The 25,898-nt window shown below is 42.1% G+C and overlaps 5 protein-coding genes across 11 annotated transcripts; 4 read left to right on the top strand and 1 right to left on the bottom strand.

The window, feature by feature from the left end:
* Positions 1 to 479: 479 nt before the first annotated feature.
* LOC112291518 (serine/threonine-protein kinase PCRK1) lies at positions 480 to 5,746 on the top strand. Of its 3 annotated transcripts, none has more exons than XM_024539053.3 (5): positions 480 to 929; positions 1,435 to 2,533; positions 3,094 to 3,357; positions 3,591 to 3,713; positions 4,035 to 5,746. In XM_024539053.3, exons 2-5 carry the CDS (start codon positions 2,111 to 2,113, stop codon positions 5,046 to 5,048), a joined length of 1,824 nt encoding a protein of 607 aa, XP_024394821.1. In that variant the 5' UTR covers positions 480 to 929; positions 1,435 to 2,110; the 3' UTR covers positions 5,049 to 5,746. The 3 variants fall into 3 exon arrangements, with proteins under 3 accessions (XP_024394821.1, XP_090111965.1, XP_090111964.1); XM_090255839.1 differs by lacking the exon at positions 480 to 929 and adding an exon at positions 949 to 1,056; XM_090255838.1 differs by lacking the exon at positions 480 to 929 and adding an exon at positions 972 to 1,175.
* A 542-nt stretch (positions 5,747 to 6,288) lies between these two features.
* LOC112291526 (uncharacterized) lies at positions 6,289 to 7,669 on the bottom strand. Its single transcript, XM_024539068.3, has 2 exons — positions 7,208 to 7,669; positions 6,289 to 6,554 (listed from the first exon to the last, which is right to left on the bottom strand). Exon 1 carries the CDS (start codon positions 7,503 to 7,505, stop codon positions 7,242 to 7,244), a length of 264 nt encoding a protein of 87 aa, XP_024394836.1. The 5' UTR covers positions 7,506 to 7,669; the 3' UTR covers positions 6,289 to 6,554; positions 7,208 to 7,241.
* A 621-nt stretch (positions 7,670 to 8,290) lies between these two features.
* LOC112291521 (uncharacterized) lies at positions 8,291 to 10,222 on the top strand. Its single transcript, XM_024539061.2, has 2 exons — positions 8,291 to 10,033; positions 10,155 to 10,222. Exon 1 carries the CDS (start codon positions 8,420 to 8,422, stop codon positions 9,650 to 9,652), a length of 1,233 nt encoding a protein of 410 aa, XP_024394829.1. The 5' UTR covers positions 8,291 to 8,419; the 3' UTR covers positions 9,653 to 10,033; positions 10,155 to 10,222.
* A 3,092-nt stretch (positions 10,223 to 13,314) lies between these two features.
* On the top strand, positions 13,315 to 15,633 carry LOC112291519 (UDP-glycosyltransferase 72E1). The gene is made up of 4 exons (XM_024539057.3): positions 13,315 to 13,986; positions 14,134 to 14,403; positions 14,527 to 14,866; positions 14,982 to 15,633. The coding sequence occupies exons 1-4, from the start codon at positions 13,510 to 13,512 to the stop codon at positions 15,431 to 15,433; spliced, it is 1,539 nt and encodes a 512-aa protein (XP_024394825.1). The 5' UTR covers positions 13,315 to 13,509; the 3' UTR covers positions 15,434 to 15,633.
* Positions 15,634 to 19,951: 4,318 nt separating this feature from the next.
* On the top strand, positions 19,952 to 25,582 carry LOC112291021 (uncharacterized). 5 transcript variants are annotated; one of them, XR_016506352.1, is made up of 7 exons: positions 19,960 to 20,098; positions 20,280 to 20,391; positions 20,946 to 21,007; positions 21,203 to 21,440; positions 21,729 to 24,461; positions 24,639 to 24,939; positions 25,140 to 25,582. XR_016506352.1 is itself a non-coding variant. In XM_024537944.3 (6 exons), the coding sequence occupies exons 2-6, from the start codon at positions 20,305 to 20,307 to the stop codon at positions 24,780 to 24,782; spliced, it is 3,264 nt and encodes a 1,087-aa protein (XP_024393712.1). In that variant the 5' UTR covers positions 19,960 to 20,098; positions 20,280 to 20,304; the 3' UTR covers positions 24,783 to 25,582. The 5 variants fall into 5 exon arrangements, 3 of the variants coding, with proteins under 3 accessions (XP_024393714.1, XP_024393715.1, XP_024393712.1); XR_002972307.3 differs by having other exon boundaries at positions 19,952 to 20,391; positions 24,772 to 24,939; positions 25,140 to 25,282; XM_024537944.3 differs by having other exon boundaries at positions 24,639 to 25,582.
* Positions 25,583 to 25,898: the final 316 nt, after the last annotated feature.

Genomic DNA, 25,898 nt, shown 5'->3' with positions numbered 1-25,898 from the left:
TACGAGGATTGAAGCAACAAGCTGCTCGGTCCCAAGGAACAGAATGAGCCCATATTCCACACGGAATGGTCATGGAGAGACCCCACATATTCCACCAAAACCCGAGCGCGCCATCAGGTGCTGACTGTGCCAGCCAGCCAGTCATACAACTGCTAGCGGGGATCCCGCGTCCCTTCGGAAGCGGAACGGGACTGCTACCATGACAAGTGAGTAGCATGGCGGGTGATGAAATGGCTGACGTGGACCAGGCGGGGTGGGGAGCAATCAGGGGAGAATATGCTCTGAATACTCTGCCTCTGGGGCCTGAATTGGGTTCCAGGGCGTCTCTGCTGGTGCACCTGCTGGTGCACCTGCTGGTGCACCTGCTTTCACTGTACCGGATCTCACCATGATTGGTCCAAAAACTATCGTCGAATATCGACATTCGGGTGCAGAAGTAGAAGAAGCAGAGGAGGAGGAGGAGCTGAAGATCTATTTGTTATTCCCATATTATAATGATAATTTTGTTCCTTTTGGCGGAGTTTTTTGTTCGACTTTTCTGTCTGTTTTTCTTGGGTATGTAGGTTTCGAGATGCAAGCCGGTAGAAATAGCAGGTTTTTTCTATTTTTACTGCGTGCCAGGTTCTGCTCGTGCGTTTTGAAGACCCAAAAGCGCGTGTAGCGGCGACTCTACCTGCCACTCGGTACTGCGAGGTTGGGTTATTTCGCAAGTTGCGACCCACTGACGCTTTCGCGGCTTTCAGGCGATGCGTTTCCGACAGTCCAGCCTGGGTTATTCTTTTTATTTTTATTTATTTTTCTCTTGTGACAATAGCTCCTCTGTAATGCCCCGGGTGTGGTTCTTCGCGTTTGTCCGCCTTGTCTCGTTGGATTTGAAACCTGCGCTTTCCGAGGTTCTCGTGGATGGGCCTTGTCTGGCTCATGGCTCGGTAAGTTGTCGGGTGCATTCTGGGTTAGTTGAACTGGAGGCCCAATCCGTGGGTTGTTCTGTAGTTTGTCTTCCTCAATTGCTGTGTAGATCTTGGTTTGAGTTGTACAAGAGGGTCAAGCTTGGAGGTTTGGTCTTTTTGTACATTGATATACTGTTAGTTTGAGCTAAATGTTGCGAATATATGTGATTTTGTAACGATTACTTACAGTGGACGAGTTTGTGCTTCTGGCTTGCTTGGTTTAGGGTACGTTCATTCGGTGGATGTGTGTCGGTATTGAACATCAGGTGTAAAACAATCTACAGTGCTTTGGTAGCCGGTTTGTACGTTGTGCAGTGAATCACAGCTGCCTATCGAGTCACTGTCCTAGGCTCTGTTCGCCGTTTAATGGTCACTACGCAATCTTAGACAAGTCCCTCAGTGATCCATAAAACTGGTACACTTTCGTATCTTGGGTATGTCCCTGCTTCCTCTCCACCTGAATGTGGGTGTTTTTGGTTTGCAGAGATTGGATGTGTTATAATCGAAGTATTCTGGAAAACCTGGAATTGGCTGAACTCAAGATTGTTGTGATCGACCATGGTGTTCCCCGTACAGGAAATATGTCGCAACCTCGTACTTAGAATTTGTAACAATGTTTGAAGGAGGGAACAGGGTGTGTTTGCCAGGCACTCTCTCCGGGCTTTGCTTTGGCGCCAAGCTTAAGCTGTGTCTCAGATATGCTCCACCAACACTTTGTTTGTTCTGAGATGGGCTTTGTGTAATACTTAGCAACACTCCTAACTGATATCACTGGGCTTGTGAAGTGCGACTGGCACATTCTGCAGTCTGTTGCGTTTCACCAATATACTAGGAGCTCCTCTGTGCTGTTTGTTTGAAAACCTTGTCTGCCCTAGTCTTCCCCTTCAAATTGGATTTTACATTCGCGTTTTGTATACAAAGCATCCATATGGCTTTAAATGTTTGGGAGCTCATATTGAGAGCTTTGACTTAATTGAATGTCCGATCAGCAATTTCTGTTTGAAGTCGGTTCGAGATTATTTGGTGCCTACTTTCTATTACCGGACATTGCGCTACAGACAGCTGTTTTCGAATTCGAGTGCCGCCGATTGCTTCGATTTCACTGAGCGTGGGGACCAATTTATATTACTACATGTTAGACCAGCGGGTGCAGTTGAAACATGGGATGCTTTGAGTTTTTACCCAAACGGCCCGAATATGAAGGGAAAACCAAAGACAAGAGCATTCCCCCTTCTTCTGGAGAGAGTAGTGCAACAACGGCTGTAAACTCAGGAAGCTATGTTCCATCCGAGTCAAGCATCAAGGGTGATGTCGATGCCTTTGTATCATCTGAGTTTCCTGGCAGGGATCCTCCGAGTAAACACCTGTCTCACAGTGGATCACTTCTGAAACCGAACGATCTCAAGAATTTCGCATTTCATGAGCTCAGATATGCAACGAAGAACTTTGACAGGAAATATCTCTTGGGCGAGGGTGGATTTGGTCAAGTGTTCAGGGGATCAATTAAGCATAAGCAAAAGTTTGGCGGAGGAGATGAGAAAATAGATGTCGCCGTGAAGCAGCTAAATTCCCGGGGCCAACAGGTATGTCCATCACTTATTACGTACACTGTTATTGAGATGTGATGCCCTTTGGGTATTTCGCCTTTCAAATAGATGGTTAAGCGTCAGTGCTATCCCTAAATTGAAGGATTTCTGGTTTTTTTTAGAATACTTATTCGTGATAGCAGGATATTAATACTCGAAGTAGTTTAAGTCATGACTATATGGTGTGCGGAGTCTATTGTTAATGTCAGTAACCTACTAGTGAAAGTCTTTTGCTGGATGTTGCCTTATGTAATCGGAATGGGAATGACATTCACTGGGAGCTGAGGCAGATCCTTTGTTTTGTATAAATTCGGGCAGAGATTGATGTGTATCTATTCTCCTGAGTTTTTGAGGATTTATTCACACTACTGAGTTATCAACCTGATTCTTTTCCACTTAACTAAACCCACAGAGTTATGCTGCAATGTTATGTTCGTCTCAGAATTTAGCTTTTGATTCCTCCAGTGTAATCGATTTTGAGAGGCTTAAAGAGTGGAGCTCCCGAGTTAAAATAGTCTCTCCTTCTTTTCCATTAACCTTGAATTAACCTCTTGCAGGGCCATAAGGAGTGGCTGGCGGAGGTGCATTTTTTGGGGCTGGTGGATTCGCCACATTTAGTGAAGCTCATTGGTTACTGTGCAAATGATGACGATGAGAGAGGAATACAAAGGTTGTTGGTGTATGAGTACATGCAAAACAAGGGTCTTGATGATCACCTGTTTCGACCAGGACCAGTTCCCCTCTCATGGCCGACGAGGGTGAAGATTATCCTAGGGGCAGCGCGTGGTCTTTCCTACTTGCATGAAGAGTTGGAATTTCAAGTAAGTGGCGAACTTCTTTTCTTTTCTCTTTTCTTCTCTTTTCTTTTTTTCTTCTTCTTCCCCCTTTTTTTTTTTTTTTTTTTTTTTCGGATTCTGAAATTAACTAAGTAAACCCTAGAGAATATCACCTGCAGTTTGTTGACTAAATTAGTTAGTTTTGGGTTTTTAACTTCCGACAGTGAATAATTTTGGTGTAATCACAACATTTAACGTGTTTGTTTGGTTACATTTAGGTCATTTTTCGTGACTTCAAGACTTCAAATGTATTACTTGACGAAGACTTTAACCCGAAGCTGTCGGATTTTGGGCTTGCTAGACTAGGTCCTCAAGATGGCGACAGTTATGTCTCCACTGCGGTATGATGATTTTTTTTTTTTTCTTTTTTTTTTTCTTTTTTTTTTTGTGGAAACAACCTACTTTGCTTGGTTGGCTCAGTTACTGATGTGCAATGTTGCTGAAGAAGATGTTATGGAACTGTTTATTCCTATATATGTCAAGTGCAGGACTGAAACACTCGATGATTGGATCTACGAAACTGCTTTTGCAAGGATTTATTTTAGTTCATTCTTTTATTATTATGTTGGTGACTGGTGAAAGACAGAGTGAAACAACAAGATTTTTTCAAGAGGTATCGGATGGTTTGTAAAGATTAAGTCGATTCCCGATGTGTGGTGCAGGTGGTTGGCACCGCAGGGTATGCTGCACCCGAGTATGTTCAGACCGGTCACCTCACTGTGAAGAGCGACGTGTGGAGCTTCGGTATTGTCATGCTGGAAGTGCTCACTGGAAGGAGGGTCATGGATAAAAACCGGCCAAGGAATGAACAGGTATTAATAGAATGGGCAAAACCCTATATCAGTGATCATCACAAAATCTTCCAAATAGTTGACCCTTTACTGAACGGCAGGTATCCAGTTAAAGTAGCGCAGAGATTTGCGCAGCTGGCATATCAGTGCTTGAGCAAGATTCCGAAAAATAGACCTAGAATGAGCGACATAGTGGAAAGGCTGAAGATCGTACAGGAAAGAACCTTTCAGTGGGAGTCTCCGTCAAAGACTCCATCGCAGAAGGACAGAGCGTCTATGGGTTCTCGTACTGTTAGCTCGGTACAAGAGCTTTCTAGGCCTTCAGTAGGAAGCCCTCGGGGTCTCCCACTTGGCTCGCTGTCGGCTATTCAAAGCGGCAAAGTGTCCAAGTTAAGCCCAAAAGTGTCGGACAATGCAGATGTCTCTAAGCAAATGCCGAACTTGAGCTTGGAAGGTTTCAGACATTCACCCAAACATATGAACACATCAGGGTCGGATACAAAGTCTGAAGATGCATCGGCAGATAATCCAAAGCTGGTGAACATAAGAGTTGAGAAACAAAGCCTCGAGAAAGGAGGGAATCTAAAGCATATGGGTGCAGCAAAGGAGGAGCCAAAACTCATGGACGCAACCATGGAGGAGTCAAAGTCGGTGCAGAGTGTTGTTGAGAAACCAAAGCTTCTGGTGGTAAAAGAGGAGGAGCCGAAGCTTGTGGAGGATGCTACTGAGAAACCCAAACCTGTAGTCACGTCGGGGGAAGATCCATCAGCTACAGCAGAAGTTGCTAAGCAAAGATCTCGGATTAGCTTTGACAGGTTTTCAAGAACGAGCCGAGAGAGTGGCCGGTTTAACTGGATTGCGAGACTTTCCTTCTCCCACAATTAATGCTGTAACCATGTGTAGCTGGGACGTTAAGTGCACTGAATCTGACAAATGATTTACGTAACTTCGTAACCGTATTTTGGTTATTGAGAATGTAAGAAAAATATATTTTGACATGTAGCAGGGGGTTCCTTCAAAACATTTGGTCATTCAGCTGCTTAGTGCACTGTCTTAGAACCTAGTGCAGTTTCAGTGTAGCAACCATAAGCAACCTGCCTGATTTTTCTACCTTGACTTTCTAGGGGGTAACCCATGTCGAGAAACAGCCCATGTATATGAGAAATATCTCCAATACACCCTGCTGGCGGGGACACTGGTGTGCACCTGATTGGGGTTGAAATCCTGTCTTTGGTAAAAAGGCAGTAGTGGTGTAGCAGTGATCGACGTTGAACCACGCGCTCTTGACCATGCTATCATTCACATGGCAAAATCTCTTGTATTTCAAAGCGTTATTTAGACGAATTGGATTGGGGATGTAACACTCATTACAGTTGGGAGTGCGGGGAGGTGGGTTACGTTTGAGATTGGGGTAGATTACAGAAGTTTTTGCTCGCTTTACAGAGGAGCAGGAAGGTCTCCGCAGCTGTTTGTTGCCAAAGACGTCATCGATACAAGTCCTTGACGGGTGCTATTATGAGGTGCATGCGCACGAGACCCGTTGTGGAACATAGCAATAAGTAAAAAAATGTTATTGATGGAAATAGGGAAGGTAATCTTCCGAAGTGTATGTAGGCATTGGAGCCGTGCACATTGGATTGGTGATGTCATACTCGTTTCAAAATGCAAATTGTTTACAGTAATCTCATGCGCAGAAGTACATAATGACGGTGAACGGTCCAAAGAGTAAAGAACTTAAAGAAACCAACTCCTCCGAACAATTTCTTAAAACGACTCCATAAACTTGGATCACTTGCCTCTACATTTCAGCATGTGAATACAAAAATGTGCTCCAAATCCAAGCACTTTTTGGTGTGTCAGGCCCTAAATGGAATTCAGATATCCCTTCCTCATAACACTACTCAATAATACGTATCAATTTCCTTAACAAAATTTCATCATCTTGATCTACCTTGCATTTCAAATATACTTCGTTAATGAATTAGTGCTGCTGGCAATATTCGAGATAAAACGTGACAGATTTCATGAAAAGATTGCAACACTTGAAAAAGTCTCATACATTTGAGATGCCTGTAATGCTTAGGGCTAGAAGAATGTACTGTTTGACTGCAAGGATACGCAAATGGAGGGAGGGAGAAGGAAATAAACCTAGATATTTCAAATACAAAATCCATACAAGTATGAGCTCCTTCAAACCTTTCAAGCCTTCTAATTTGCTCATTGTCTTCAACATACTAAAATTCCTTGCAGGACAAGCAGACTTGAGACCGCTAGAATAAAAACATCAAGGCATGCTCCACAAGATACATGCGGCTGACTATCAGTAATTTCATGATCTCCGGCAGCAAACCATATTTCGATGGATTCTCTTCTGGTCATGCTACATGCAGCCTGCACATAATGACACCACTCAGAACGCATGTCTACGTACTCCGAAAGTCGAAGCTTCCAGTTATGAAGCCCATGAAACAAAAGACCCAAGTGTACTTCCCAGAACTGCTTCTAACGGCAAAGCATCAGACCCCAATGATTCATTCGCGGTTTTAATAAGCAGGGCCATTGCAAGGACAACTATAGATCTCGATCAGTTTCGCTTAAGAGACTTAGCATAATTCAGTATCTCGAACACTACACTATTCGGGTACGATGGTCTAATGGGGCAAGTCTTTGAAAAAGCCATTAGAGAAGTAAACAACGTGGTAATCAGGGGATACAAACATTTTAACTCTTTAAACTTCCCCAGTGAGCAAACATGAAAGATCCAAGGGATAATCTCATGCATGTGCTCCTCCAGCGACTTTACAACAAAATAAAGACAAATCTTAAGACGCCATAGCCCTAAACCCGCCCAAACGGAAAATTGACCTCTCTGTATCGGAGTTCAACTTCTTGGACTATCTGTTGAATGACCACCTCATCAAGGTTTCTATAACAGTGACTCCTACATTCCGGAGGAAGCTGAAGAAGAGGCAGAAGAAAAAAGAAAGAAAGAAGAATAAACATGACAAAATATAAATTTTAAACAATGAGAGTTGCATACATACGTTTACGACAATGTCGCATCCTCCCTCCAGGATCTCACTTCCCGGTATTCATCATAAGCGTGATGTTGTCACCCTTCAGCAATATCCGACCCAACGGCTTCCGCGTCTTCTTCTTGAGTGAAACCTCCTCTGCCTCATCGAGAACCAGGTTCATGTACTCATCGAACCCAATGATACGACCCTCGATGCGCAGATCTTTCTGCTCGAAGAGCCATATCTGAATCCTGGACTTACTCTGAAGAAAACGGAAAATAAGGTTGATGGGCTGGGTCATAATCCGCTGCACCTTGGTCGCCATGGTGTCCGGCTTTCCAACTACCCTGCCACCGGCAAACAAGAGGAAAACGAGCGCTACAACCACGAGCTAGAAGAAGCAGACGAAGCTCTCTCACACTCTCCGCTGCGCTTGTGAGTCGCCAAAACCCTAGAGTAACGGGGCGAGAAAGCTTATGGAACAGTGGAGCTTGCAAAACACGCACAGGGAGTCTACGATTCCCAAGTTTAGGGTTTCGACTCCAAAGTGAGCTTGCCATACCTATTACTTTTTCAAAAAGTTGTGAAGGGACTTTCTTCTTGCTTTTTCCTGCACACTCTAATTATAAACATTTCGTTTTGTATTGCACATTGCCTGTACATGAAAAGGAAATTTCATGTTTGGAAGTTATTTTCTCTTTGGGAATCATCATTTCTTACAGGAAGCTGAATGGAGGTGAGTGGTTTTTTTTTTTCAAGAGTAGAAATTTACGTTTTGCTCAGCTTTTTCTTGAGCTCAGTATCTGTTTAGATACTGATAATGGCTGTGTTCTTGGATGATTTTGAAAAAAAACCTAAATTGGGTTTAGAACAATTGCGAAGATTACTTCATTTATTGTACTAAAAGAGCGTAGAAAGAGATGTTTGTTGCGCATCAATTATATATTTTGCTCCAAAATCAAATTAACAAGCCATGACCATGTTGGGAATTTCTCCATAGTTGTTATTATATTTAGATGAAAAATATTCATTAGCCAAACGAATGAATGCGTACTTGTATTCTCATCCGCTAGGGTTTAAGTTTCTAGGGTTTAGAGAGTTCGTAGGAGGGAGAAATCGATCGGAGCTGTGGCCATTGTAATCGCAGTTGCCGATTGCGTATTGTAGAGGACCTCTTCGGATTAGAGACAAGTTTTGCGGTGTTTGTGAGACAATTTGAGACATTCTAGGCCAATTGCGATGCGGAGCTCTCGAAGCGCAGGCAATGCGCTGCGTAGATGGTGCTACACTCTTTCCTCACCCTCTGTCGCGCTAGGAAGAAATGAGAGGTTACGTGCCCCAGGTTTTCCGTGTGGAGATGTTCGGGAGTACATCGTGAGTGCAGCTAGCGCAGGCGCGTCATCGTGGGTGCGCAGTTGCGTTTCATCGCATCTGGTAGCAAACTCCACCCAGCCGCGGCAAGATTTCTTTAGAACTTTCTCGGAGGCAGCAGTAGCAGAGGAGCCAGCAGGCGAAGCAGGGAGCCCTGCGGTCGAGAGCCTTTACAAGGAGTTAAATGATTCGATTCGACAGAAGTGCTTGCCGAAGGCTACATTGCTGCCCTCATTGTTGAAGAATTGTGCTTCCCCTGCAGATGTGAAGCTGGCGTTGGATGCCGTTGATCGTCTGAGGAGAGTGAAGGCCGTTCAAGGTCAGCAGAAGACGAATTACAATAAGAATATTGCGCAGCTGATGGTGGAAGCTTGCATACGGTCGGGGGATCCGCTCGCTGCATTGCCAACTTTGATGAAAAGAAATGTTTATGGATTTACTCCTTCTCTGGATCAGGGCCATCTGCTTCTGGAACACGCTTTTGGACAGAAAGACACGAAGCTCATGCTGAAGGTACTGAGGACTATGGTCACAAATGATATTTTTCCAACCCCAGTGTCAGCTGAGTTGATTATTCGCACATGCAAAGATGCAGGTAATACAGAGCTGTTATTTCAATTGGCGAAAGAGATGCGTGGCAACGGAGTTTCTTTAAAGAAACATCTCTATGACATGCTTATTGCCACCGCTGCTAATGTTGGTGATGTGAAACAATTATACCAAGTTCAGCAGTGGAGGGAAGAACAAGGAATTGAGCACACGACAGCTAGTGCATTTGCTCTGGCTAAAGCATTGGTGCTGGAGGGAAATGCTGAAGATGCTGCGAAAACAATTCTTCATCACTGTAACGATGCTGAAAAGCGTAACATTTACCTTCAGATTATGGTGAAGGTCTGGCCTCTACAAGTTGGAGCCAAGGTTGCTGAGGAAGAGAAACATGCTCTCTTAGAAGACTTGAAAAAGAAAGTGGCCATCATGTGTGAGAGCCTGGTGCAATCTGGTTGCAATGTGCCCGTAGATGTGAATGAAGATTTTGCCAAAGGAGCAGGCAGCAAGAGTAAGGCAGAAGACGAAGTTTGGACTGGGGGTGCTTCATCCTAGGAACTTGCGACTAGATTTATCATGAATACTGGTACGTGTATCACACGGTTTTATGGTTCCAAACAGGTTAATGTGTAGTCCATCGTGTCCACTTGAGATTATACAAATTGAAGGGGATGTCTTCATCTTAGTTAGCAGAGACACGCAACTGCAGCGTTGGGCGAGACTGGGGTGAGAGCTGCACTGCTTTTAAGCTATTCACCTATTCTTCAAGGAGCTCCTTCCTGACCTCTCTTGCTGCATCCCCTGCTGGTGATATCACCATCAAAATGGTTATGTAGCAGCATTGCTCCAGCAATATGGAATCTGCAGTGCTCTCGAAAAGTCCCATTAAAATGTAAACGAGCAAAGCCACAATAAAAGAGGGATGTATAGGACAAGGTAATTCTGCTGCTGAACCCGTTTCAGCGTTCATCGCTTTTCTTTCGCCATTTAAAAGTCAGTCTATGCACACACAGAACTCTGAAACTCCCTTAACTTTTTCTTGGCATGTTTTGTGCAGTACTTTTGATGCGTCAAACTCCGAGTTGAACTTGAAATAATAGATTTTTCATTCCTGCTTGTTGGCTATTTGATTGTTTTTTCTAGATGCCTGAGGCAGTTGATTCGCAGTTGGTATGGTGCGGGTTCTCTAATTCGCATGCTTAATCTCTGCTACAGTATATTTTTTTGTCTCTACCTGCCAATCTCTGTGTGTAATTTGCGAGTTATTATGTATACGGTCGCTCCCTTTCTGAAGATACAATCCTAAATGTCGATTTGTTTCTTTGCTTTTCACTAGCAATGATTACAGAGTACCACCATCTTTTATTTCATCTTTGTCTAAAAGAGCTATCCGAATCCAAGTTAATTTTTACCATAATTATTCCCGGCGTTTTTGTTAGGTCTATTGAATGCGCAGTCAGCATAGAGATTGACTAATTGTGATTCTCGAAAAGGTAACAATGTCAGCTTATTTTATTGTTCTTAGCTGCGCTTTTTAACATAATATTACAACATGAATGCACTGAATGTTTTGTGTATGCATAATGGTGCCTTGCCTGATTAATACACCTAATTATTATTATTTCTCGCGTAGCTGATAATAGTTGTTTCTAGGTGGTAAACTAATGACCTCGCTTCTTGCATGATTAATATAAAAAATAAAAGTAAAAATAAAAATTAAAAAGGAAGAAAAAAAATCGTTATATTGTTAAAATTAAGTGGGGAATAAAATCCTAATTCTGAAATTCAAATACAGAGATCACATTAGTCTGTGGAAGGGCTTTCTACCCCACCATCGTCAACCCTTCCATGGGCTCACCTGGCTAACCAAATTGACGATATCTGCATTGCTCTTCACCTGAATGTAACGCTTTTCCTCATGTAACATGCCACACGAGATTTCGACATTGGGCAGGTCCTTGCAACCTGTTTCACCAGGTTCCATGAGCTGAAGTGCCTCAAACGATGAATAGCTCCACAGGAAAGTAGAAAAAGATAGATCTCGTAATCGGGGTGAGTGACCGGTTTTGATTAGAAGAACTTGAGTTAATTGATTGTAAATCACAGTGGCTGGTTGATAGTTTGGAAGTCTAGTCGAAAAAAGGTGGAGTTGTTCAAATTATCAAATAATCACTTTTAGTGACAATTGCAAAGATTTTCAAGGAAGAAGGCACACCGGTGTGCACACGTTAGGTAGCTTGATGAGCATGCAACTGGACGTGGGGGAAATATAAAGGAAGATTTGACCTAGGTTATCATTTCACCAGTTTCAAGATCAGGCGGTGAGATAAACCCACGTGAAACCCTATTAGAAAAACCAACCGCAAGAGATTGACAGTTTTGAGAGAAATGAGTTGTTGATTCCAACATTCTTCTTTCAACCCTTGAAGAGTTGAGGTTATGGTACAAGATTTCTGATGATTAGCAGCTGCTTGGCAGTGTCTGTACAGGAATGGTACATCTAACTATAGCCTATCGTAAAATCATTCAGTCGTGTTTTAATAACCTTGTAGAAGAGCTCACGACACACAAATGACGGTGCTGCTTCAACAAAGCCAACGCTGATTCTATCCGCTATCCTTTGAGCTCCATGTACACAGCAAGCAGCCCGCATTGCTGTAGGGTTAGTGGGGAACCCTCTTAAGCACTGAAAGTGGCAACCGATGTGCTTTCCTGCATGTTGTTACATTGCATGCGTACTAATTCCTGTGAATCTGGTAACACTAGCAACCATCATCGCCGAGAGCACCAACGCTGAAAGCAGCACCGTTTTTATTATTATTATTATTATTATTATTTATTGACACAAGTAAAGAGAAACTTTACTGCATATAAAATAAGAATACAGTCGAACTGGCCAGGTCCGGCAAGCTCCAGTCACTGACAAAGCTGTGTTAAGACACATTAAAATATTCTTTGACTAAAATATTTAAACGGTATATACATTTACCAATAAAATACAGCGAAGAAATATTATTACATAAGAAGCACGTAGCGAAATTAATTTAATTTTAGTCCAAAATTCTATAATTTTATTTTGGCTTAAATAATTAGGTTATAAAGGATATTTTGGTTTTTGATTTTTGGTTTTTTTCTTAAATTGAAATGTGCTAAAAGAGTTTACCCCACACAACCCACCAAAATAACTAGTTTCCTTAAATTTCACTGTTCACAAACTTAACAGAAGAATATAGCAGAATGGCGATTGTTCGGAAGGAGGGGGTATGTATATGTGTGCGTTGGATTGAGGGAATCAATGCGGGGATCTAACTCATACACATACCATCCAATTCAAAAAAACAGTTGGAGAAGAAAGAAGGGCACATGAAGGGCGAAGAAGAGAATAGCCGACAATCTGGCCATTAGTATCCACGCCTGCAATTCGTCAGAGATCTGACACTATGTGTAGCGTTGCTTGCCACAGAATCACGTCGAAGCTCAAAGATGACGCAGCAGAGTTTTGGTATGCAGACCAGAAACGTGGAGATGCAGATGTGTCGGCTGGAGCAGGACTTTGAGCACTCAGAGAAAAACAAGGAAAAAAGAAAAGTAGAGGTTCTGAAGTTGTAAAGCTATGGTGCAGGAACAGGGATGACAAGAAGGATGGAGCGCCTTCCGACAACGTGGGTCTCACCTTTCATTAACTGCGCGTAACCTGAATGTCCTTGACTTTGGGCGACAGCGCAGCGCAGGCCCCAATACCATTCCGTGTGGCCATGACTGAGCTGGTGATCGAAGACGGATCCTGAGCGACGACCTCCTCGTTTTTCAACTTTCAATTCCGCCAGTTGCGGTGGGATCTGTTCAAAGGAGTGGCGTAGCAAGAGTGGCCTCACCGTCTTTCTCCTCAATAGCTTAGAGATAATTGAGGATGGGAGGCTAGATTTCGAGACAGTTGTCATCCATCGTGAAATAGTTCGCCTACGAGGGCTTGCGTCTTGCGAGACTCACGAGATGCACCTGTTGTGCCAGTAGGTATTGGGTCTAGTGCTCTGCTGTAGGTGTGGAACAGCAGATGAGTAGAGGCGATCTGATCGGGCTGTGGGGAGACCTAAGCTAGACGTTGGTAGATGCGCATCTGCGCGGTTTGTTGTCGGGATCTGCTTCGCGTTGCGGGGGCGAAGTGGACTCAGGGATAAATGGTCCTGTTTCTCTGAAAGATAATAGCAACCATTGGGGAGACTGTACATTTAGAACAACCTGATTGTGGACAACGTTATTCTCGTATCGCCGTAGCTCGGGCATAGACTTCTTCTTCTTCTTCTTCTTTCTGTTTTTTTCCCTTCCTGTTCGTTATTTTGTGTTATCGGGTGTGTTGTTTGTAGAAATTAGAACAGGATTTGTAATTTCCAGGGCATTCTGAGCAGAACGAGATGGTAGCTATCAAAATTCCGCCGGAAGAGGGGCAGCCTGTGCCGCAACCTAAGCCTCATGTGTTGATGCTCACCATGCCCGCTCCTGGGCACCTTCTTCCAACCATCGCGCTGGGGAAGTCTCTGGCGAGGCAGGGAATCAAGGTGACGTGCCTAAGCAGCGGCACGGTCTCAGTTGGTCTGCGGCGTAATGTGGAGGACGAGTTTGACCAGCTGGACATGACACTCGGTTCGGTAGTGGAGGACCCTGTCGCGGAGCCCGAGCATCCCACCAAGTTGTTTTCGTGGTTGCAGAAGCTGAGCTCCGAGGAAATGGTGGAACATGCGGAGGCAATTTTCAATGGTCTCACACCCAGACCGTGTTGCTTCATCTGCGATGTCTTCATTGGCTGGGCGCCCATGCTGGAGAAGAAGATAAATCTGCAGCGGCATTTCCTTATCACCATGTCCGCAGCGTCTCTCGCGTTCATGTTCGCTGTAATTCATTCCTCTTCATAGTGCTCGGATTAGCTCGTGCGATTGCTCGCTTCCATTCATCTGAGCTCATGTTGTCCTTCACGAGTTTTATCCAATTTGATGGAGCCATGATAATGTTGCTTAGTAGGTGACCATCGCTTGGCTCAGGTGCCGGAATTCTCTAAGCAAGGTCTTCTACCGAGGGATTTATGCTCAGACTCCAGAAAACTCGTCGTGCCCGGGTTACAGACAGTTCCCGATTCCGACATATGGGAGTATTTCATCAAGGGAAGTCCCTTCCAGATGAATGAGATGATTTGGGTTCTGGAGAACTTAACTGAATCGATGGTGAACTCGACGTATTTGGTTAATAGCTGTGAGGAGCTCGAACCCGGTGTTTTCGAAGCTCTAAGAGAGCCAATCCCATTCACGGGAGAGGTAAGCTAAAATCTCACACTTCAAAGCTTCTCAACCAATTCTCTTGCTAGATACAATATCTGAGGTTCTATGCCAGCATCGTCTTCCACGCCATTCTGATGCACAACAGTAATGCGTTCACAGAGCGCCAGAGTTCTGCCAATAGGGCCATTGGAAACATCCTTTGCAGTCAAAGATAGCGAGCGCAATGAACACAATCCCCTCGGAACGGTAGCCCTCGAGAAGGAGCAGAAGCTTTCAGGCGAAGTTGAACAATGGCTGGACAACCAACCGTCGGGCTCGGTCCTTTACATTGCATTCGGCAGCATTTTCTCCCTGCCAGCCGAGCAGATTCGGGAGGTCGCACACGCGCTGGAAGCCAGCGGACAACGCTTCTTGTGGATTCTTCGACCACCTGAAACACCCCAGGTCATGGTCTCGAAGCAGAACTTCAAGGACGAGCTCAAGGATCTACTTCCTTCAGGTTACCCTCCTAACTTGCGCGAAATCTTTTATACCACATCTCACTCGTTCATATCCCACTTTCAACTCCAACAACTCCATTTCTCACTTCACAACTCCAACAAATACATGGACAGGATTTGAGGAGCGAACTCGCGATCGAGGCAAACTGTACAGCAGCTGGGTGATGCAACCCACCGTTCTAGCGCACCCCGCAGTTGGTCTGTTCATGAGCCACTGTGGCTGGAACTCGATTCTGGAAGCCGTCTCGACGTGCACTCCCATAATCGCGTGCTCCTGTTTCGTGGACCAGCATGTGAACGCGAGGTTCGTCGTCGACATCTTCCGCATCGGCTCGGTGGCGAAGAACCCACAAGGCAAGTATGAGCGAGGCCACATGGAATCCGTGATAAGGAACATGATGGAAGGGGAAGAGGGCAAAGCTGCGAGAAACAACGTCACCAAGCTCAACAAAGTGCTTCGCGACGCTGTGTCGCCATCGTCGGGGTCTTCCGCGAAGAACTTGCAACAATATGTGGCGGAGATCTTCGCCATGGCCAAGGCCCAAGCCTTCCTCCAGTCTTCGTAGTCTTTATTTGCCTTCACTTTTATATTTCAGTATTGAACTAAGCTGTGCAGATTAGTGTCTAGTGGACCCCCTTTAGTGGATGATGAATCTCTTGGAATCCTTGAAAGTGTTTTCAGTTGTGTGCCAAGCTTTTGGAAACTATATCATTGTGACACACAATACCATGTTGTGATTCACATTTGGTTGGCAATTATTTGTTATTTTTGTTCCTATAATGTCATGTTTTGTGCATGTGTGTGTGACTGTGTGTGTGACTTTGGTATGTTACTTGCAATTGTTGAATTTTTTTAATAGCCAATGCATACTTAACAATGTGTTAGGTTGTTGTGTGCCCCAATAAGCCATATCAATGGATTAATTCTTTTGATACTTGTTAGAAATAACCATGTCATGACCTTTTCTTCCAGCTTTTAAACATTCTTTTGTGTGGTTGATTTCTACCAGCTTTTGAAGGAGGATCTGAAAGCAACTCTCTTAAAGTTGCAAATAATGTACCTAAGTTTGTGTATAATATACCACTGTTGTCATGTCCTTTGTGGCCTTTTTGCCTTACAACAAATTTACAACATTATCTAAAGGTCCAAAAGTTATTCTCAGGATGCCTTAAAAAACTGAAGAAAATAAAAGTAGATATTGTTGGTGAAGTTTAACATTTGAAACATTAAAAAAAAATGCTTACATGTAGGTTGGATTTATATTTCTTTTTCGATATACCACAAGGTTTGTCAAAATTTTCTAAAGTGTTGCGGTTCTACAAAAAAACCTCTACATGACTTCTTTCTCCATGACAAAATTAATGTTTTTTTTTAAAATAAATAGTTCTCTTTCTATAATGTAGTATTACTTCAAGATTTCCTACTCTAATTGTACTTAAAAAAACTATTTTGGTATTTTATAGCTTAGAAAAAAATCTATCCTTTGATCCTGTTTCTTAGCATGTAGCAAAAATAATGCATAAAGATTTGTTGAGATTTTTATGTTTATTTTAAAAGAATTACTTACTAAATGCATTTTAAAATTTTAATTAGAACTTAAGCAACAATATCTACTTTTATTTTCTTCAGTTTATTCTAAAAAAAACATTAATCAACATTAATCAACATTAATCAACACATCAGTGACGAATAAATAATACATTGTGTACTGAAAAGTGATAAATTAAATATTTTTAAAGTGATAAATTAAATAGAAGGTTTTTAAATAATCTATTTAATTTATCACTTTTCCGTACACAATGATTTAGATGAACTCGATATAGAGTTTTAAATATACACATAATTTATAAATTAAAGCAGGAAAAAGTATTAAAAATGTTTATATATCAAATAAAAAATTTTCAAAATATAATATTTGGATATTTTATTATATTCCGAATATAGTATATTATATATTATATTATAGTCCGAATATCAAATTTTGATAAAATTATTTATAGTTATATATTTATATTTTTTCTTTTCATAATATATGTTGCTTTTTTTATGAGTACATATATTTACATTCATCTTGATTCTAAAATATAACATTTAATTAAAATAGTTTGATTTTCATTTACTACATATATAGTTCAGTTCTAGATACAATATGTGGATCCTTACTAATTTAAAGATAAATCATGTTATGGACAATTGGCCACGTTCAATGCAAAGGTTGGAATGACTTTGTTAGATTATTGAAGAATGATAGTATTATTTTGTACTAAAATTTGGTATGTCTTCTTTACAAATGTTTTTCTTCATCCAACTCTGTATACCTCCTACTTGACCTTCTGTTTAAAATATTTATATTTATAAAAATGGTTGAGTTTTTTAGTTTCTTAGATTAGTTGTATTTGATTAGTTGGGTATTTAAGAATTTAATATCTATATTTTTGTTTATCATCTTTTCAGAATAAAATACCTCTTTTTCGTTGGGACATGATAGGATTTTTTTTTACATAATTAGAATTATAAGAGTACAAGTTATAAAATATATTATTTATCATATTACAACATGCATACTGGATTTGAATTAAATCTAAATTAAAAATTAAAAACATGCAACTTTTCATTGACTTCAACACGGGTTTTCTTAGAAGTTTAAATTTAAAAAACGCAAAACCCTTGTTGTTGCAATGTTTTAATTAGCCTACACTATTTAGTTACCAATTTTTCTACTTCTTTAGAGACATAGTTCTCAATCAAATCCAAGCCAATATTTTTATTGCAACCAGTTATAATAAATATTGATTCTTCTGATGCTCAAATTAGTTTTAAGTGCAAACTAGGTTTTTTTTGGCAGAGTGGACTGTGTTGTTTAGATTTTGAATGTACCCTAATATCACATTTGACATGAGAAGAACTTTTGCAATTCTAAACAAAAGAATCTAAATAGATTTTGTAATTTGAAATTGTCCATTGAAAATTATTTTCAATATATACTATATTTTCAGCTTCAACTTTTGTGAATGAAGTTAAATTAGTTGTTTCTACTAGATAATACAATCATGGTTTAGGTTATTTTCATCAGAAAATACATGTACAAAATGTGATTTCAAAATGTTTTTTTTAGCACAATTACATAGTCTAATTACACTGGATTTCTAGCATGAACAAAGTAACAACTACCTTATTATCCAAGACCACTTGACTTGGATATAATTGTGTACTTTGGTTGGCTACTATACTTGTATGATACTACTACAACTTACACAAGATCCAAATAATGTAATGTTTATCATTTTCAGACGCTTAGATATGTTAAGTTTGATACAAGTTGCAAACGTTTTTTTCAACAAAAACTTGAAATTTTTTATACTCATTCTATGCATTTCTTGAAATATTTTAATGTGGGTATTGCTAGCCTATATGCAAAATAGGAATGATTTAAACTGAAATTAGGAACATTTTCCTGTTGTTAATGCAATCTTTAATTGACAATACCTAATTCATTTACCATCTGCAACATTGTCTTCTAAACATGTTGGCAAAGATAATACATATATATCATCTAAAATTACCATTAATTTCTTTATTTTAAAGTTACATTTACAACATTCATGTAAATGTTTATCTCAAAATTTTAATTGCAATCTATATTTCAAACATGAAATCTAGATGTAATTAAGTACCTAGAAGGAACTTACATTCGTTTGCCATAAATAAAAACTTGGGTACAAGTTGCAAGGAAAAGTGAATTGTACATGAGTAAATAAATGTACATTGAGAATCGTATCCAATGCAAAAGCTTTTATTAGTAACACCCAACAGTCTCACACATTTTTTTGTTTTATTTTAAAAATAAGCAATAATGCATGTCACGAAAACAAACTGCAGCAAGTGTGTATGTTACATTTAACCAATTAATTTTGCAAGTCTACCATGGACTTTTTCAAAACAGCAGAGGAATTTCATGAACTTAACAACAGGAAAATGAAAATGATATTAATAGTATTAAATTGGAGAACACACATTATTGTTTTTTAAATATTAAAAAGGCACATTATTTTGTGGTCCAAAATAGTTTTCACTCGTTTTGTGCAACAAAGTGCCATCCCGAGAAAGTTTCCTAAGTCGGTGTTGTCCAGGGTTCCAGACAAAGCATGTAACCAACGTGGGATCGTAACGGGAACCAACAAGAGAGCCATTGGGAACCAAATGGCGTCAGTGCCAGCGAGGAAACGCCAAGCTGGATCCAGTCATCGTCTCGAATGACACGGCACCCAATCAATATCCGACAGGTGGACCCAGCGAAAGGTTTAATTTTTCCAGGGATTGGAAAATGGGGAAACAAGTTCCTATTGATGGGGACAAAGGTTCACAAATTAGATCAAGTTCTCTACGCATGAGAACGAAAGCTTTCAAGGTTGTGTCAACATCCATGTTACGCATGTATGATGGTGCATGTGGATAGTACTCCTTTTGTTTGATTTCGGTGAGGACTGGGAAATGGTTTTGAATTTTGACTACTTCTCGCTAGTGCTTGCTTGCTTGCAGCTGCTGGCTATGGAGCTAAGCAAGATCTTCGTGCTTTTGGCGTGGAGGCTACTGTGTCCCCGTTGCAGTGGGACCTTGGTGCTCAGAGCAGACGGCACCATACATCGTCTTACTTCCTGTCTTCCATTCCGTCGTGTTCGTTTTTTTTTTTTTTTCACTAAGAAGCCTAGGAACGGCTCCAACCGCGGCAGTTGATCGTCGATGCAAATTTTTCTCTGTCACCGCCAGTTCGTTGTGAAATCTCTTAGTGCAATGGTCGGGCCCGCACATCTGATCAGGCCCGAATTTAGTTCCTTTTTTTATATAATATATATATTTTTAAATCTGGAAGTCGCGTTAGGCAATGACTGTGACAGCAAGAGGCTCGTATTGCACGGCCGTCATTGACGAAGTCCTTGGATGAGGTCGTGCATCTTGTTTCGTTGTGATCTAATTCAGGCCAGGTCGCTGGTTTCATGACGAGTCTTACGACGTTCAAGTAGGAATGGTTGTTTATAGCGCGTCCTGGCCAGTGAGAAGGCGGGGCCTGATGAGGACACATTCAAGCTTCGTTGTCTTGGCATATTCCAGATTAGCTGTAGTCGATGTTGTCTCTCTGGCCAGAATGCTACCGGAGGTGGAGGAAGCTTGAAGGAGACAATAAACCAGGCAAAATTGCACGAGGTCAAGAGAGTCACCTGTTTAGGTGCAGGTGAGGTAGTGGATCGTAGCGAATAATCTGGAGGAGTTGGAGGTGTCCTTGTTGGATCGAAGGTTTGAGAGAATAGAGAAATTGGCGGTTGAGGCTTCTGATTCCTGCTGTTGATGGTGATCTGAATGAGGCGAATTGCAAGATGCAAGCATAACGTTTTCTGGGCAATTATTGTTGTTAGATTGTAGAGAGCCAATATTGAAGAGATGGAGACTATAAATGTGGAGAAGGTGCCGCGGAAGGAGCTCATGCAGCTATGCACTGACCACAAAATTCGCACGGCAGGAGTCAAGGTATAGTTCTTGAGTTGAGTTATTTATTCTTGGCAGTCTCTGCAGCTAATCGCAACATCGCAACATCGATCTTGACACGTTGCAAAGATCGCCTCAGTAGGATTTCGCTGTAATTGAAAAGTCAATAATTTTGGCCTGTCATCATCTGTTCGATGATGACTTGGGAGTCATTCTGATGAGATTTTTTGTTCGGTTCTTTGCAACTTTTACGCTCATGCTAGGGATTATGTTGTACGGTGAGAGTTCTTCGGAGCTGCTATGCAGTGAGCAAACATGTTAGGGTGTTGTGATCAATACGGTTCCTTAAATGTTTTCCCAACTACAAAGGGGGAACTGATCATGATGTCGTGAAGGAGGGAACGTGAGGCTTATGCATGTTTTATGAAGACAACCTAAATTGAGGACTGCTGTGACTTACAGTGTTCTAAAGATCATAAATTGTTGCATCGTCGTGAAATTGCTTCGTTTATAATGAAGCTGAAAGGAGACTCCCTCAAAAAAGATATTCTTCACACGATGGTTCTAATTCTTCCGTTGCTTTATAAATTGTACAGCAAGATGAACTTATTCGTTTGCTGCAAAAGAAGTTGCAGTCTCCAGCATCCACTCCGCCCAGGTACTTTTTCAGCGTCTCGTTCCCTGCAACGATCTTGACTTCTATTATAATCATCAGCTGGCCGTGGTAAATATGTGTCTCAGGATTATTGAACAATCCACCTCCAGAAGTCTAGGTGGTGGAACATGACGATGATGCTTTAGTGCACATCTACTTTCCTGCTTACTGATAACATGTAATTTGTCTCTGAAACAGAATGCCAAAAGCCCGCAGTCAGATGTCAAGTATCGAATCTCCGCCTATGTCTCCAAAGCCCAAAACACACAGTCGGACTTCGAGTACTGAATCTCTACCTACCTCACCGCAGCCTAAGGTACGAAGTCAGTTGGGTGTTGACCCACACACTCCACCAAAAGACCCGAGAGGGAAACTTGCCGAGAAGTCCTCGGGTACGAGATCAACAGGCCTAGGTCGGAGCGATCGTTCTCTTTTGGTATGAAATATTTCTGCCGTGTTCCTTCGATCTAACTAACGCTTTCCTGTGCTAGACTTCATTCTTTATTGCATCCTTCTCATGACGACTATTACAATCGTTGACAATTCAATCGGCGCGGAATATTCCGTCCGGATTGAATGTGTCCATGCATTGTAGAATAGCGGTTCATTTATTGTAGAGAATTACATAAGTACTGAAAAGTGATAGACTGCCTTGCATATCTTCATTATCCAGCGCATTATCTCTTGATCGTCTTAGAGAATGATTTTCGGTTCTGATGTTCAGGACAATCCCTCTCGAAGAAATTCATCTGAACAGATTAGGAAGGAACCTTCATCAGATTCTGGACTGCCCCGAAAACCGACATCGACAAAGACAGCTTCTACACCAGCACAAAAGTCTCCGTCGGATCTTTTAAGGAAGAAGGCGAGTACATCGTCCGTAATTGGCAAGCTAGCACAGGATAGGCACTCCAAACCAACTGATGAATCTTCTTCGAGGAGCCGCCATGTATCGTTTTCTGAAATCGGCAAGCCAGCACAGGAAAGGCGGCCTAGGCAAGGTGATGGGTCGTCACTTAGAACCAGGAACAATATTGAAGGTCCCCGACAAAGTGCCAGGGGTACATCATTGGCAGGCAAACGTCCTGGTGAGCGTTCTTTAGGTCTCTCGAAGATCAATGAAGCACGGAAACCTCGGACAAACGCTGATGCCTATTCTGAAGCAGCGACGAGTCCCCGAGCATCTGAAGCGGGTGATTGCGCAAGTGTCATTGATAATAGCGACTTATGCTCGGTATATAGTTTTTGCAGTGTCTCGGAAGTCGCTACCGATGCTGGACAACATAACGTAGAGGAAGACTTTGATGTAGATGACGGTCGTAGCGTGTCGAGCGAGCCGGCTTCAAGTTTTGCTTTACGGGCCAATAGGTTAACTCTGCGCACGAGTACATTGGGAAGTAAGATGGACCAAAGCGTGTGTTCTTCGTGGCAGACTGCGCACGGAAGAGATTTCTTAGATTCTTCAGTAAAAAGTAGTGCATTGAACAGAGAAGGTTTAAAACTCACCGAACTAGCAAAGGATAGGGAGGACGAGTTTTTTCATAATCTAAAAGACACTGACTCTTTGACACGCGATGCAACAATTCCCGATACATTGTTAGATTCCCTTGCTGAGAACCCAGGAAAGATAATTAGGGCAGAGGGACAAAAAGAGGAGTTTGAGAAGTTGTGCATGCCTGATTCCTCGACAACATGCTCGAAGGAAAACGAGATCGCAGCTTCTGAAGGTACTAAGAGAGAGCACTTACATTCTAGCACTTCTGAAAAGAACGAAGCTGCACTTGCAGCAGGTCCTTCTGCATCTGAATCAGAAGGTAATTTGTCAACAGAGCGTGAGATATCACCTCCGTCTGGAGTCGAAGCGATTACTCACAAAACTGAGGCGGCAATTAAAGCGGGCCACTCTGCATCAAAATCAGGAGGCAATTCGTCCATGGAGCCTGCCCCTGGGATTGCGGAGATTATTCAAACAAGTGAGGCTGCAATTGCAGCGAGACTCCCTTTGTCTAAATCAGGAGTCGATTTGTCCATGAGGCGTGAGATGTTACCTCCGCCTGGAATCGAGACGACTACTCACACAAGCGAGACTGCAATTGCAGCGGACCCTTCTGCATCTGAATCAGGAGGCAATTTGTCCATGGAGCGTGAGATATCGCCTGCGCCCGGGATTTCGGAGACTATTCAAACAAGTGAGGCTGCAATTGCTGCGGGCCTTTCTGCATCTGAATCAGGAAATAATTTGTTTAAAGAACGTGAGATGTCACCTTCGCTTGAATCGGCGGCGGTTGTTCAGACAAGTGAGGCCGCACTTGCACCAAAGACAAACAACGTAGATTTGGCTTCACCCTCCAAGGTTTCGGATTCTTTCGTTGCGACGATGGATTGTCAGCATGAGAAGAATACTGAGCAGAATTCTAACACTGTGCATTCCGATGTGACTTGTGATGAGTTCAATTCAGATCACCCAAAGGTTGAGCACGCTGTGGCCTGCACCAGTACTCAAGAGAGATATACTGCTCCTGTTGTAGAAAAAGATGCACCAGTTGCGAACCCTGAGCATGATTATAAGACAACGGTATCTTTAGGTATTCCTCAACAGCATACTGAGGTGACACATCCTGCAGCTGATGTGCGTCCTGTAATCTTTGTTTCTCAGACTTTGCCAGCAACAGGCGAGAAGGCTCTATTTGATGCAGATTGCCATAAGTTTGATCCAGGACATCAATCCATTGAGCAGGTTATCAGGGACAGCAATATTTATGAAGTGGGCAATAATACTGTTCTAGCGCCGTGCGCATTAGTGGCAAATTTTGAGAGCCAGGATGCAACATCGGCACCTTTTGGAGTGTATCGACAGGAAATTGAGATGGCTACTTGTGAGGTGCAACACAGAAACACCGACTCATTTCAAGTAGATTTCAAGTTCATAGGCGAACAAAACTTCGAGAAGGGCAGTTTAATTGATTGCGCAATGAAACTTCAGAGAGATCGGTCTTTCGACGATCAGGAGATAGGTATTTTTCAGGCGAGAGAAGAGAAAGACGTAAGGCTCAATGACTTGGGAGAATGTTCGATTTCTTCTGCGATTCGGGATGAAGCGCCTCATTCGGTTGTACCGCATAGAAAAACTGACCCTTCCACTACTGATCGGTTGGGCAAAGATGATTCTTATGGTGTTGCCGTCGTCAGTGTTGGAAAGCGTTCTTTCACAGAGTATGAGCCCCTTCTTCAACCTGACATACTGGACACGACATCAATCGCGCCAGTTCACGTCAACCTACCAGAATCACATATCAAACCAATCTCCTTCGACAGCACGATCGGCTACGATCCTCCAGAGCCACAGATCATGTCATTTACAACACGCTCTCCAGATAACGAGCGAGAGGATTCTGATATCAAAATGAGGGACGGACCCTGTGCAAGAGATTGTGGACAATTACCTGATTTTAACAAGGTGAGTGATTTATGGCCTTTGGAGCCAAATTCATCTCAAATGGGCAAGCAATAGAAATTGATTGGCCATGGAACAGTTGCCCTCTTGATTTGTTCTTATGTGTTCTTCTAATTCTTCAATTCATGGATTTTTCTTTAAGTAGTAGATTGAAGAATATCAAATCCTTCTTGCTTTCAGGACGGGCGTGAGCTGAAGGTTAATCTTCTGCAGGACAAACGCGAGAATATATACCAAAGACTTGATATAATACAGGGACACTGGTGTTTAGCCTTTTTTAAAGCGAAGATCCTAAAAACTATCTTGGTTTCAGGACGAACGTGAGCTGAAGGTTGACCCTCGGCAGGACAGACGCCAGAAACCGTTAGTGCTGTGAAGAGGATTTCCATCCTGAGTTTTACTTTGGTGCCTCCAATGGCCATCATCAATATTTGAAAATCGCAGATACCAGAGACCATGACAATGAAGGATACTAGTGCTGGTAAATGAAGCAGAACTTTCATAATGAAACTGTCATCCTGAAACCTGGGTCATCAGGCCTGGGGAGGTGCACCACACTAAAAGCATCACGTGTCCAGCCACTTTGGCAGATAAGATTGATAGGAATACTCTGAACTAAATTTGATCTTACAGCCAATAAGTTCGGCAGAATTTCTAATCGACAATGTGGACTGCCAACAGGCTTGGAGTCTACCAGCGCCGATGGGGGGGGGTTCCTGTGAGTTGGAACGTCAATGTCGTGTGCTTTGGAGAAGCAGACCCGTGTTTTCTACCCTGTAAATATTCCAGAAAACATATCGGAACCAAGTTTGGTCTGAAGAAATTATACGAAGCATTTATACTTCAAAACACGCAGATTACAGTGCAAAGTGATAAATAGGACTAATATCCTAGAGAAAGCAAAAGCTAATGCGGGTTCTGAAAACATTTGGAACTATATGACTTGTATCACACATTAGTCCGATCAGAAAAGCGGTAAATATTGGTATCTTATAAATACAAAAGTAAGTTGTAATGGAAAACATCCAAAAGTTGTAATAGTGAGTTCTTGCTTATGTGTTGGCTTTTTGCTGTAACCTTCTTTTTCATAGAAGTTGATTACGGTATTCTTTCTTCTCATAAAAGCCATCATCACATCTTTATCGCCTTAGATCATTCCCAGTCACGTTATACAAAGTGGCATTGTACTCAACCCTCTGCGAAAGAAACTACGGCGAAGACTGTCGCGGAATCTACGCGACAGGGCAATTCGGACTTCACATGAAAGCAACTTACTATGAGTTGTAGCTGCAAAAAGATCATGTGCCTTGAAATTTGGTAGTCAGAAAGCCACATAATCTTAACTCACTTTACTTCCAACCACGAAACAGTCCAGAGAATCGAAAACTCCACCACAACAAGTACTGAATGAAAATGTATGGTGCACATGACGTGCGAATA

Source organism: Physcomitrium patens, chromosome 14, assembly GCF_059467195.1.
Source record: "Physcomitrium patens ecotype Gransden chromosome 14, ASM5946719v1, whole genome shotgun sequence".
Lineage (NCBI taxonomy): Eukaryota > Viridiplantae > Streptophyta > Bryopsida > Funariales > Funariaceae > Physcomitrium > Physcomitrium patens.
The sequence above is the reverse complement of the archived record's forward strand: the minus strand, read 5'-3'. Positions and strand labels throughout refer to the sequence as shown.